Source organism: Marmota marmota, unplaced genomic scaffold, assembly GCF_001458135.2.
Source record: "Marmota marmota marmota unplaced genomic scaffold, marMar, whole genome shotgun sequence".
In the NCBI taxonomy this organism is placed as follows: Eukaryota; Metazoa; Chordata; class Mammalia; order Rodentia; family Sciuridae; genus Marmota; species Marmota marmota.
Window position 1 is genome coordinate 24729336 of NW_026000211.1, and position 13463 is coordinate 24742798.

The 13463-nt window shown below is 41.8% G+C and overlaps 1 protein-coding gene across 1 annotated transcript in view; it reads left to right on the top strand.

Annotated features, from left to right (window-relative positions):
- The first annotated feature begins 1742 nt into the window (after positions 1-1742).
- Sh3rf1 (SH3 domain containing ring finger 1) overlaps positions 1743-13463 on the top strand; it is a 162246-nt gene continuing 150525 nt past the window's right edge. Inside the window, exon 1 of the mRNA XM_015486009.2 lies at positions 1743-3013. Coding sequence (XP_015341495.1) covers positions 2621-3013 — 393 coding nt within the window. The 5' untranslated portion in view covers positions 1743-2620. The remainder of the gene's footprint in view (positions 3014-13463) is intronic.

A 13463-nucleotide genomic window follows, 5' to 3' on the forward strand; every position in this document is an offset into this window, starting at 1 on the left:
GGAATTAGAAAAGCTGGGTTGAGTCTTGGTTCAACATTACTTATTGCATGACAGGGGAAGGAAGATACCCACTTGAGCTTCAGTTTTAGTAACTATAAAGTCAATGTAACAATCCTTTCCTGTTTGTTGACTAACTTTCCAGTCAGCCTCATCTTCATCTGCACAGTTCCAGATGCAGAACTACAATGGAGTAAACACTCATTTTCAGAATGGTTTGTTTGCAGATAGATTAAAACATTCTCCAACCCATCTATTCCTTCTCTTGTCTTTCTCAACTCAAATGCATGTGCACTTTCTCCCTTCTAATGGAGAAGGAAGTGGAGCTCAGACAATATCACTCTCAGCACATTAATCTATTTAGAACAAAGCTGAGGAAGGATGACATAAAAGGTTGCTGTGCGACTTGAATTAATACATGTAAAGTGTTTAGCACAGTGTCTGGCTTGCAGTGAATGATAATTGTTACTTGTTATAATTTTTGCTTACTTAAGTGATCCTCATTTGTCTTGAATGGTTTAGCTATGGCCCTGGCTGGAGACCAGAGGATAATCTGACTCTTCTTCAAATTGTCAGTCTGATTGGAGGCCTGGCAGGGATTTCTTGCCAAATCTCTGTAACCCTTTCTCCTTATTTATGCCTAGTTTCTGCCAACGTTTGAAGAAAAAAAATTTATATATGTAAATTAAGTGCAAATAATAACAACTTTGAGATCAATGACAAAATTTTAACTCGGTTTCCCAAACCTCCAAGCCTGTGGACAAGGGCGTTTTTCAAAACTAAGCTTCAGAGTTTACAGGTGTGTGCCTGGGGCAACCAAAACAAAGATTACAGTGGTGAAGATGGCTGCCTCCCAGGCTCAGATAAAAGAGGTGCCTCCCAGCGAGCTTCTCGGCGCCAGCCCACCTGAGGTCAGACTTTGAATTCTCCCCGTTTAGGGCAGGTGTTGAGTTTGGGTTTTAAGCTCAGCCCACTGTTCTCCTAGCCTTCCTCCATCCCGATTGTGAGTTTTGGGGTCTGCAATGGTCCAGACTAGCTCGGGGTTGTGTGGGAGGGTGATGCTTAGGGAAGAAACGCCAGGCGGAATCCCTCAGCTGGACCGCGGCCCCGGGACTGTCCCCCACCGATTCAGCACGCCACTCCGGACCTCAGGGGCACAAACACTTCGCTCAGGCCCTACGGACAGTGTCCAGGACTGGGCGAACAGGCGCAAAGCAGAGCGGATCGGTTCCCGCCAGGGCTGCTCCCGCCCTTCCTACGACCCAGCCCCTCGTGTCCCGAGCCGACGGTCACGGGCCGCCGGGCACCGCGGGGCAGGAGGAGGACAGCCTCCTCCGGTCAGCCCTTGCCCCGGGCTCCTTCCTTCTGCACTCAGCCTCCACTTCCAGCGCCATCTCCCTGGGAGCTCCATTTTCCAGGCGTGTTTTCCTCCGAGAGAAGGCGTCAGTCCCCAAACCTCCCTCCTCGCTGCTCCCCAGGGATCTGGTTTCCCGGGCCCCGGGCTCCTGCAGCGTCTCCTCCGGCCGCCGCCCCCATCCTGCCCCTGGGTCCGAAGGGGTCGGGCNGGACTACCTGTGCTCGGCCGCGCGTAAGGGGGCGCAGCCCTGGAGCTCCCCAACCCCTACTTGGTCCAGAACAGCTGTCGGTGCTGCCATCCCAGTCTTTTCACTTTTCACCCCTTTGCTCCTAGGCATTCACATTTACATTTATTTTAGTGGTGGCGGTGGTGGTGGGGGGGTTGCGTGGAACAGTAACTGGTTTATAAATGCGTCTTCCTGAATGGGCCCCATTTTCATATTATGCTCACAGTTTTCAGCTCAGCATTCCATTGTCGAATTCTTTTGGTGGTAATTTTGCTAGATTTTCTGAATGGGATTAGGACCCGCCGTTCAGAAATCTGTTATTCGGAGTTTGTCAACCACTACCACCAAGGGTGCTGTGGTGTCTTAGCTATTTTCAAGCCCATCTTATATCCTTAAGAATTTTCAACCTTAAGGTCTTGGGTTGGACAAGATTAAACAGTTGTTTTTAAGACAGAGAAGCAACATATGTATTTATTATTGGAATCTTGCCACCAGGGTCACGTGAGATTTGGTTTCTTAAACGCTGAAGTGGCTTAAAAATCGGGAACTTCGTTAGGTTTAAAAGTAATTTCAGGTAGAGGAAACTCAATTGCTTCTGTTCAGCTTCTCCTCTGAGTTGAAGACTGTACTGAGGCAACTTTCAGAGCTGAAAAAATGTTCTTTACTGCATTTCATATACCCTGTTTATTTCAGGAGTCCTGTAAAATAATTGATAGCCATTTCTGCACAGCAGACTCCTAGATAGTATTAGCAATTAATTCTGAGTTGTTTAAAAACCCTGTTTGTTTTTTAATTGTTGACTTTGGAGTTTAGAACCACATTCCAAAGCAAAGCTGCGCCATGCAGAGGAAGCACTTTTGTATACTTTTTGGTTCTTGGCTCCTCTGAACTTTTCTCCAGATAACGCTAATTTTCTCTTTCCTCCTCCTTTCCTCATGACTCTAGAGCAAAGTCTGAAATGGATGTTACATGAATCATTTTAAGAGCTGCATACGACTATGAACATTTCTGAAACCCTTTTCTCAGTAAAGTAGATCAAGATGGATGAATCTGCCTTGTTGGATCTTTTGGAGTGTCCTGTGTGTCTAGAACGCCTGGATGCTTCTGCAAAAGTCTTGCCTTGCCAGCACACGTTTTGCAAACGGTGTTTGCTGGGGATAGTAGGTTCCCGGAATGAACTCAGATGTCCCGAGTGCAGGACTCTTGTTGGCTCTGGTGTTGAGGAGCTTCCCAGTAACATCCTGCTGGTCAGACTTCTGGATGGCATCAAGCAGAGGCCTTGGAAACCTAGCCCTAGTGGGGGCAGTGGGACCAACTGCACAAACGCATTAAGGGCTCAGGGCAGCACTGTGGCTAATTGTAGCGCAAAAGATCTGCAGAGCTCCCAGTGTGGACAGCAGCCTCGGGTGCAAGCCTGGAGCCCCCCAGTGAGGGTGAGTAGCCTGCAGAGGCAATTTGGTAAATAAATGTTGTGGTGACCATATTTTTCTGTATTCTTTAGCTTTATGTTTTCTAAATCAGCTCACTGCTTAAGAAGCAACACTTACTGGAACAGATTGGACATTATACCTCTATACCTCACGATCTTTATTTTTTTCTTTTTCCATCTTGGAATGAGGTAGGATGTAAATAATATAATTTTCTTGTTTTTAAAATTTTTTCCAGCTAGTCTCTATTGTTTTTTAAGGTATATTTTGGGAAACGGCATTTATTCAATGAAATCTAAAACAGCAGTTTTTCGTCCCTATTTTAAAATGAAATTTGATATGGTTTTCCCCTTTTTGTGGAGTTGGGAGTCATAATTGTGGGAGTGTGTACATATGCATATTTATGTTGTAAATATGCATGTGGATAGAGCATAAGTAGGAAATCAATCCTTATTTTTTTGTGTTGCTTAGAGTCATTCTCCTGATTTTATGAATGCACAGCACAGAATTTACTGGTTGGAGGAATTCTTAACAAATCATGGCCACAGGTAGTAGAGTTTCGTTGCCATAGCAACAGAATATCACTTAGGACTATGCTGAACCATCTAGCTTTATATTGGGCTTTACAGGTAGTGAAATGAAATATTTCCATCAAAATGATTTTTCTTGGGGTTGGGCTGAAGTAATTTTAGGTGAAGTTAAATATTTGCACAGTTGTTACAATTTAAATTTCTAGAAGGTGGAGTATTCCACATAAATATAAATTGTGTTGCATACGCTGGCTTCCTGATAAGATGGGCTTTTGTCAGTTTTTGCAAAAATGAAAAATAGTCATGGACATCAGATAATGAAAATGGTTCCATTTTTGTTGGAAGAAGCAATTTTGGTAATTGGCCAAACTCGTAAAAATCTACTTTTAGAAAGTAATTAAGCTGGATGAGAATTTTTTTTTGAAATGCTGATAGTCAAAATTCAAAATTGACTTTTTTCATTTAATATAGAACTTCCTGTTAGGATAGCATTATAATATGAATTTACGGATGTGGATATCAGACAACTGCAACTGAGTGGTAGTCCCCTTACCGCTTTCTCAGGCTCATCTTTAGCAAATGATATAATGCATTTACATCACTGGATGTGAAGTATGTAAACCATTGTTTGGTTCGTTAGAGTACAGTTTCCTCATTTGACTATCAGGTTTCTTTTGATTCATATTTAATTTCCTTTTTTAAAGAACCAGATGAGGTGATATGGTCAGGCACGCCCATAATTCCAGGGACTGGGGAGGCTGAGGCAGGAGGATTGTTAGAAGCCAGTCCAGGCAAGTTGGTGAAACCTTGTCTCAAAACAAAAAATAAGAAAAAAAGGGCTGAGGATATAGCTTAATGGTAGAGTGCTTCTCTTGAATGAAGGAGACCCTGGATTCAGTCACCAGTTTAAAAAACAAAAACAAAACAAAACAACAACAACAACAACAACACACACACACACAGAAAACTCTAGGTTAGGGAAGCTTTCCTTATGTTCCACATGTTGTGAAATTGACCTGCTTTCCTTTTTACCTTTATTTTTTGACTATCTTGATTAGTGTATATGGATTCATGAATATTTTCACCTCAGAACTAGTGATCAAGTGATAATTTCTAAGACTCTGGACCCTGGTCTGCTTACCTTCGTTAATGAAGGGGTAGATTTGCATCTTAGGAGAGGTTTTGTTTCCCTCTTAATTAGATGAGAGAAAACATGGCTTCCGGCTGTGAGGAGGAGTGTCTTGGTTGTTGACACACCATACCTGTTGTGCGGAATGTGTTGAGTGTTTGATCACTGATAAAAAGGAATTTCACTGCTAAAAAGGAGAGGCTCAAACATTTAATTTAATGTCCATTAAATGACTCATTAATGGCTCAAAATTTAATGTCCATTAAATTTTAAGTTTTCTTTCTAACATAAAAATTGACCATTTAATGCTATTTAAGTGAAAGAGCTGAACTGCTGTATTCCTAAGATTGAACTTCACTTTTCTTAGGTAAGTTGTTTGGAGATTTTGATCATGTTGTTGTTATTTTTCTGGCATGTGTGATTTTCCTAATTTGCTTCCATTTTTTTCTTTGGCATGAGACAAATTACTTGCCAAGAAGCTGAACTGAACCTGAGCCTTATAATTCATGTGAAACAGTTGAAGTGACTCAAACAGATGTGTCTGTTACTACTACTACTGGTGGTTGGGTTGAAGCAAATGATAGAATACTTATCAAAAGAACAACTTTTTTTTTTTTTCCCCTCTAGTTACTCTTTAGCATTTACTGGTATCTTTTGCTTTTGCAAGTATTCAGAATAACCAAGGCTACCCATATGCTCCAAGCACCTGAAAGTAAATAATATCTCTAGAACATACTCCTTTTAAAAGAAAGAATTCTGTAACATACAGCCACGTGGCAGTGTAATACACTCTTTGGGACACTTCCCTGAGGTGAGCCAGGGTAATAAATCCCAAACGTGCATCCTCCTCCCTCAGATGTTCTGACACAACCAAATGGTGCCGTGTGCCTGTTTCCACATGTTGTGCAAAGCTGAAAGTGATAACATGTGGAATGTTGCTTGAGTTTACTAGTTATGTTCTGTGTTACATTAGATTGTGACCATGTGGCTTCCTCATGCATTTAGCCAGGGTAGATTGAATGTTATCAGCAGATCTGAACATTTCCAATGTGTGACACACATCTTGTTCCCAGAATTTTAGTGTTTCCTGTCTAATATGAAGGAGAAAAGAAAGAGTGTTAAATTGGAGTCACCATGGGATCTGACAGTTCTTTACCTGGAATAAAGAGTTCCTATTGGTTGGTTGTTGGCTAGAGTCAAGCAGCAGAATGAGCCATAGGGAGAAGGAGATGGCAGATACATACTGTTTTAATGCACTAAACCGGGTGCCTGTAGAACATTGTTGTCTATCTAATCCTCTTTATATATATTGTGTGTGTATGTGTGAATGATGAAGAACATATTTAAGTAGTTTTTAAGTAATTCCTATAGAATTGTGACCTAATAGAATAAATTTCTGCTTTCAATGTGTAATTCCATTGACTTGAGATCTACTAATAACACAGTACATGTGTTCGTCCACCTAGATATCATTACCTAATGATTTTATACTGTCTCCACCTCAATGTGAATTTATTCAACAAAAATAGATCACATGACCACTAATTCACACTAATTTACTTTTCATTTGTTCTTTATTTTATTTAACAAGTTTTATTAAGCACTTATTAGGTGCCAAATTCTACACCAGCTGGATAGGTAATGATGGACAGACCAGAGGTAGATTCTGCTGATGAACTTTCTTTTCTTTTTTGCAATGCTGGGGATCAAACCCAGGGTTTTACTCATGTTAGGCAGGTGTTCTACAGCTGAGCTACATATATCCCCAGCCTATTGCACATGAACTTTTATGTATGTATGTATGTGGTGCTGAGGATCAAACCCAGTGCCCCACACATGCTAAGCGAGTACTCTACCACTGACCCACAACCCCAGCCCTGCACATGAACTTTTGAGTGCGTGGTCAGTCTCTCAGGAGAGATATTAATAACATAGCAATTCAGATATGTAACTAAAGGTGTTAAGTCCTATGACAGAGAGCAAGAGGAGCCCATAGGAGAAGGATCTGTGTTTCATGTGAAAATAAATGTGTAGCCCTTTGTGGTGGTGCATGCCTGTAATCCCAGCAGTTTGGGAGGCTGAGGCAGGAGGATCACCAGTTCAAAGCCAGCTTCAGCAACTTCGCAAGACCCTATCTCTAATTAAAAAATATATAAAAGGGCTGGGTATGTAACTCAGTGGTTAAGCACCCCTGGATTTAATGCCTGCTGACCCCCACCCTTCCCCCAGAAAAGTGTATGTGTGGGGGTCTCAAAATTTTCAGTGAGGAAGAGGTATTAAGTAAGATCTTAACAGTGAAATAATGTTAATTTTATGAGTGGGGCTGGACTGGAGAAGGGGCAGAAGGGAAGAGCATTCAAAGACCTTGACCTATAGCAGGAGGGGCTTGACTCCTAGGAAGAACTGACAGAAGGTGAGCCGTGAACTGAGCAAGCTGCAAGCTGCAGGAATAATTAAAGACAAGCCTCAAGTCTGTTAACCTACAAGGCATTAAGAACCACCACAAGGGGTGGTTAAGGGCTAAATGGGTGCCAGAGAAGTAAGGACTCTTCACTTGGGATTGGAAAGGTGGATCATTGGGATTGGGATGATGAGCAGAGATTTAGAACTGACCTGGGCTTGGAGCTTGGAGTCAAAGGATTGGGACAGAGGAAGGGTAGAGAAATCTAAATATGAAGGAACATGGGTGAAATTCCCTTTTCCCTGCAAGCACCACGTGTGCTTTCATTTCTTCATAGCCACAACCTCACCTCCTTTCCTTTTTCCAATTTCTTACTCTTATGGGCTGAAATGTATCCTTCAAAATCCTTCTTATTGAAATACTAATCCTTGATACCTCAGAATGTGGCTCTGTTGGAGAAGTGGTCTTTAAAAAGGTGGTTAAGGTAAAATGAGGTCATAGGCATGGACCCTAATCCAAGATGACTAGTCCTTATATGAATAGAAGATCAGACAAGAGAGGGAAGACCATGGGAAGACAGGTGGAGAAGATGGCCATCTGTAAGCCGAGGAGAGAGACATCAGAAGAAAAGAGCCCTGCCAACATTTTGATTTCAGACTTCCAGGCTCTAGAATTGTGAGAAAACAGATTTCTGTGTTGTAGAAGCCACACAGTCTGTGGTTCTTTGTGACGGCAGCCACGGCTGACTGTGCATGCTTCTAAAGATCACCCCCTTGAGTGGCCTCTTGGTCCACTGCCAGTCCCTTCAGTCCTTGTTTCCCCCAGAGGACTGTGGTGGCCTAACCCATCTGCATCTTTTCTTCTGAGGTGGAATACCCTTGGGAAGCAGTTTAGACCCTCCTACCCACCGCCACTGCCCAATTGCCTGTTAACAATTTCATAAAGTAGAAAGGAATGTTGGAAGAAAATGAGGCTTATATGACAAAGTTTTGGAGGAAAGGGACAAAAGAGTAGAGAACTCTTGCTAATCTCCCGTCTTGAACCAACTGGATTCATCCTTAATTGGAGTCTGACGAAGTGCTTTGCGGGACGTACTGTTACTGGTGAAGATCTCTCAGGCTCAGTTCTATGCCATGATCTATACAATGCCAGGACAGGTGGCATCAGTGTGTGTTTTTGTTCAGAAAGTTTGCATTCTGGGGAGGCAGAATGCATAAGAAATGCAAATAAGGCAGCATATTGTGTAGCTCCAACTGGTGGAATAAGGTAGAGAATGAGTCCACATAATGAAGTTTGTGCTGAGTGCTCCTGGGATGAAATGTACAGTTCAGGGTGGAGTAGAGTGGTCAGAACAAGCCTCCCTCATCTGTGGAAGGGTTGGTACCAACACTGTCAAAGAAAGGATGTCTGTGTAGATGGGAATGAGGGTGTATACTAACTCATACTGGACCTAGGCATGACATTTAATGTGGTAGTTTGGTTGAGGGAGCTGTTTTGATGTTTCAGAATGACTGAATTGAAATAGGAAAGTTGAGTCTTTTTGGACAAATAACATTTGTTGCAGATATTCTTGACCTTGTACTTTATTCCTTTTATCCTGGACCCCTGCTCCAGGGCTCATGTCTGTTTTACCCCTGAGCTTTATAGTATTCTTAAGTCAGACTTAGTGGTGACATCTCTGATGTCAGGCTCTGATCGATTGATCGATCGATCGATCGATCTATCTATCTATCTATCTATCTATCTATCTATCTATTTATTTTTCCTTTTGCCCCCTGCGGCCCCTTTTTGTGATACTGGGTTGAATCCAGGTCCATGCTCCTGCTCCAGCCCTAGGCTTTGTCATCTTGAGTGGGGTAGAAGGCAGGAATGGGAAAGGGAGACTGAGGTTCACACTCCATGGTAATTTAAAAAGAGAAATGTTTTATAACTTTTTTTTTTTTTTGATATCACACTTTTTATGTAACCACAGTCATATATATCTCCCAACTCCTCTTGGAGGAGAGTAGTATTTAAAAAAAGGGAAAGAATGTAAATTTCAAAAGGAGTACATAAAAGCATTTTGGTTGTAAACATTCAACATTATAGATGTGTATGTTATTAAGAATGTATATAACTTCTGTATCTTTTCATATATAGTTATACGGGTATGCATATAGTATTTTGGATTTCTTTTATATAAATAGAACTTCATCGAGGCTTAGTTGGTGACTTGCCAGTTCATTTATTTATCTGTAACCTGAGCTCGATTGCAGAGAGCTTGGAGGTAGACAAGTGGGGGATGGTGGGCTGAGTTAGGTTCATCTTTGACTTTTCAGAACCCTTTGTAGTGTCTGATGTGTAGTATACACTCACAAGAGGCTTGCTAAGTGAATGAGTGAACCACTGCTCACTTCTAGGGACCCTAAGCCACACATTCTCTCAATATTTTAACCTCTTTTTTGTGCTGTTTCCTCACAATCTGTAAAATAGGGATAACACTTAGCCTATTAATAGATTCTTATGGATAAATGCGAGAATTGATGTACACATACTTGGAAGATTGTAAAGACTATGTAAATCGATGTATAAGAATAATTATTATAAAAGTAGTTATTGGGGTGAGGTTGTGGCTCAGTGGTAGAGCTCTTGCCTAGCATGAGTGAGGCACTGGGTTTGATTCTCAGCACCACATATGAATAAATAAATAAAATAAATGTTCCTCAACAACTAAAAAAAATTTTTAAAAAAGTAGTTATTGTCTTCCTCACAAAAGAGTATAATTTTTGGGTGGTGAGAACACAAGTAATTGATAAGAAATGATAATAAATTGGATACAGTGTTTTGATGTAGAGCTACCCAGAATGGGAATGTGAGATTAGTTCTTTTTTTTTTTTTGGTACCGGGGATTGATTCCAGGGATCCTTAACCACTAAGCCACAGTCCCCCAGCCCTTTTTATGTTTTATTTAGAGACATGGTCTCACTAAGTTGCTCGGGGTCTTGCTAAGTTGCTGAGGCTGGGTTTGATCTTGCAATCCTCCTACCTCAGACTCCAGAGGCGCCGGGATTACAGGTGTGCACCACCGCACCTGGCTTGTGTTCCTCTTTTATATGACTGGCAGCGTGGTAGGTTTGTTTACACCATTACCAACTACATGTGAATGATGCTTGCAGTGTGACATTATGACAGTTTGGATGTCACTACATGATGGGAAGTTTTCAGCTCCATTATCATCTTATGGGACTCCAGTTGTATATGCAGTCCGACCTTGCTGAAACAATTGCACGTCACTGAGTATCACTGTTGCTCCAGCCCTCTTTAAAAAAAAAAAAAAAAAATCTCCTTTGGGTGACTGAAGGAGAGAAAGAAGAGAAAAGATTATTCAGTTGTTGCCAGCTGGGCAGGGAAAGGGAAAATTAGGGGACAAGTTTCCACCTCTGCCCCCTGCCTTTAGCTGCAGCTCCTCACCTGGCTTCTGCATCATCAGGTGCTGAACTTCACAGTTTGTTCTCTTTCCTGTCTCCCAGCCGTCTGTACTTCCTTGCAGCTGTGGTCTGTATGCCAAGTGGTTGAAAGGGGAGCGTGGAGGAGAAGGGTCCTTTTCCTTCCCTCAGTTGCTTTCTCAAATTGCTCTTTTTGCCTCCTAATTAGTTAATTGTCTCAGTGGAGGGGAGGAATCAAAGCAGAGGTCCAATAGGTGCATGGAGTAGGGGCAGTCCTCAATGCCTGCCTCTCTTCTTCTCTTGTCCATTATCTCTTCCTCAGCCTCCCAAGGTCCCCTGGCTCCCCTTGGCACAATGCCATCCTTTAACTCTCTCAGCTCTCACAGGGAGAATGCCTGCTTTGCCCCACAGACGCTTGCTCCATTTATTAATCCTTACCCTCTCCAGTCTTGGGCTTAACATGGTTCAAGAAAACCCAAGACAATAATATGTGAAGATCTTTTTGATCTTGAGGCCAGAACTCAAATGATTTTTGCAGTTCTCTCTGTAGCAGGGTTGTTAACAAGGATCCATGAGTGTGGCAATCTAGTCCACGTAGTGATGTGTCCTCAAGGTAGAAATACTACACATGGCGACAGAGGGAGGAACACAGACAGCAGGCAAGTCTCGTTTGCATGGAAGCAGAGTGTAGTGAGGTGTACTTAGGGTAGAAATTGAGTGATCAGAGGTTTGCCACTAAGACTCCCTCACTTGGGAACTTAGAAGCCCTCTCCTTCCCCAAGATTTAGCAGGAAGGATATGCATATCTCCTCCCCACGCCCCCACTTGATTTTTTTTGTTTCAGGGACTTCTAAGAGTAGCAACCTTAAAAAAATATGCTGAGCCCTGGCTACCCTTCACGTGGGTCCCTTTCCAGCCTATGTGCCTGCCAATGCCTAGTCAAGAGGGTGGTTGGTAGCAGTTGTTTCATGAATGGCGACATATGGGTAGCTGTAAACACAGCCATTTTAAAGATAGATGTGTGAGTGGGCTCTTTCAGGGTAGCTGGGAAGGGAATGGAGGTGCCATTTCAGATGGCTGACAGTAGCAGGGAAGTAGTAGATTATTTGTGTTGTGAAACATGGAAAAAGTGAGCAGTAGGAGGATGTGCAAATGAATTTTTAAGTTACATTAAATATAGTGCAGAAAGACATGGCTGTCAAGTTTGAGCGTTTTTCTGTTAGCCTCAGGAAGTAAATTCTTTAACGGGTTTTTTTTTTGGGTAAGGAAAAATTTCTTTTGAAACGATGAACAGAAGTGAATTTTCATTATTTTAAAATGTAGTGAGTGGTCCTAAGCAATGAAGAATTATACAGAAATGAAAATAGGGTTTGCCGTAGGATATTCCGTGTCCAGTTATAATTTAGGTAAGGTTCCCCCAAAGTAATACCATAGCAATAGAGTAAGAATATCAATGTAGGATCCAAACAGCCCTGGCATTTGTGTAAGATCCCTGGAAGTTGGTGTGAGCCCTAGTATTTTAAAGTTGAATGTTAGGTATGTAACAAGGAGATTTTATTTCCTGTACTGCTAAAGGTATTCCTCCATTTTTAAAGTATATATCTGCCTGGTGTTTAAATCTATAAGGAGCAAAACAGTGAACACATAGTAGCCCAGCATACGCGAGGCCTTGGGTTTGAACGCCATAACTGCAAAAAACACACAACAAACAGGCAAAAAAACCAAAACCAAAACCCAAACCAATTGAACACCTAGATTAAACATTAATAAATGTAATAAAATTAAATTTCAAACGTTAAATTTTCATTATCTGCTCAGACTACTCAAGGTAACATTTAGTTAGCAAATCTTTCATTTTTTTCGCTCCATTATAAAACATGTGTTGTTTTTTTTAAGAATTTTTAAGTAATAAATAATATATTTATTTTATTGATTTATTTTTATGTGGTGCATAGGCTCGAACCCAGTGCCTCACACGTGGGAGGCAAGTACTCCACTGCTGAGCCCCAGCCCCAGCCCCATAAAACTTAGGTTTTAAGCACAGCTTTTGATCTCCATCTCTTCCCACAGTTGAACACAATTGAAGAGCTTACATCTATGAGGCTAAATATTTTTGCCGTTTTTGAGAGGCCTAATTATTTTCATTCATGTCTTGATTGTACTAGTAGTGACAATTTTTTTTTCCTTTTCTCATTTTTATGAAGTGTAGAATATTAGAAGATATTGAGGCTGTTTAACACTGTTGCACCAAGGCTGTGATGTTGCTGGCACTGAAGTGTCGGTTGAAAGGCACCGTCATGTGACAGCTTGAAATGTTTATATATCACCTATTTGAAGAAAGTCCAAATCTGTCATCAGAAAAACATTGGGTTTTAATGTGTGAGGCATGAGAATGTATCATGTGCAGAATCGAAGATCTCCTAGACGGTGGAAAGAGTGAGGAGACCTAGTTTCCAGACCTGGCTTTGTGCTTTTAGGCCAGTGCTTTCTCTTCTGTAGGCCTGAGTTGGTTTCTTCATTTATCAAATGAGGCTTACCTGATGTCCGAGTTCTTTGCAGCCCAGAAATTTTATGCATAGTTACCCTAGCAAAGGTCAACTTTGATACAGACACTTAGAATAAACTGAGTTTGGTATCTCGATATCATCTTGGTAGGATGAGACATGAGTCTCGCCAGTCACCCTTGGGCAGCAGTAGTCTGTCTCTGCTGGCCCTTAAACCCACACCATGTCTGCCATGGAACCTTCAGATGAATTGGGAGAAAATCTGTGTTTTTTAAAAAATATATATTTTATTTAGCAAAAGGGTTTTGCTGAGTTGCTTAGTGCCTCACTAAATTGCCGAGGCTGGCTTTGAAATCGCGATCCTCCTGCCTCAGCCTCCTGAGCTGCTGAAATGACAGGCGTGTGCCACTGTGCCCAGCTCCGTGGAGTTTTGAAGTGAGCAAGGCAGAGGAGTGAGGACAGTTTAG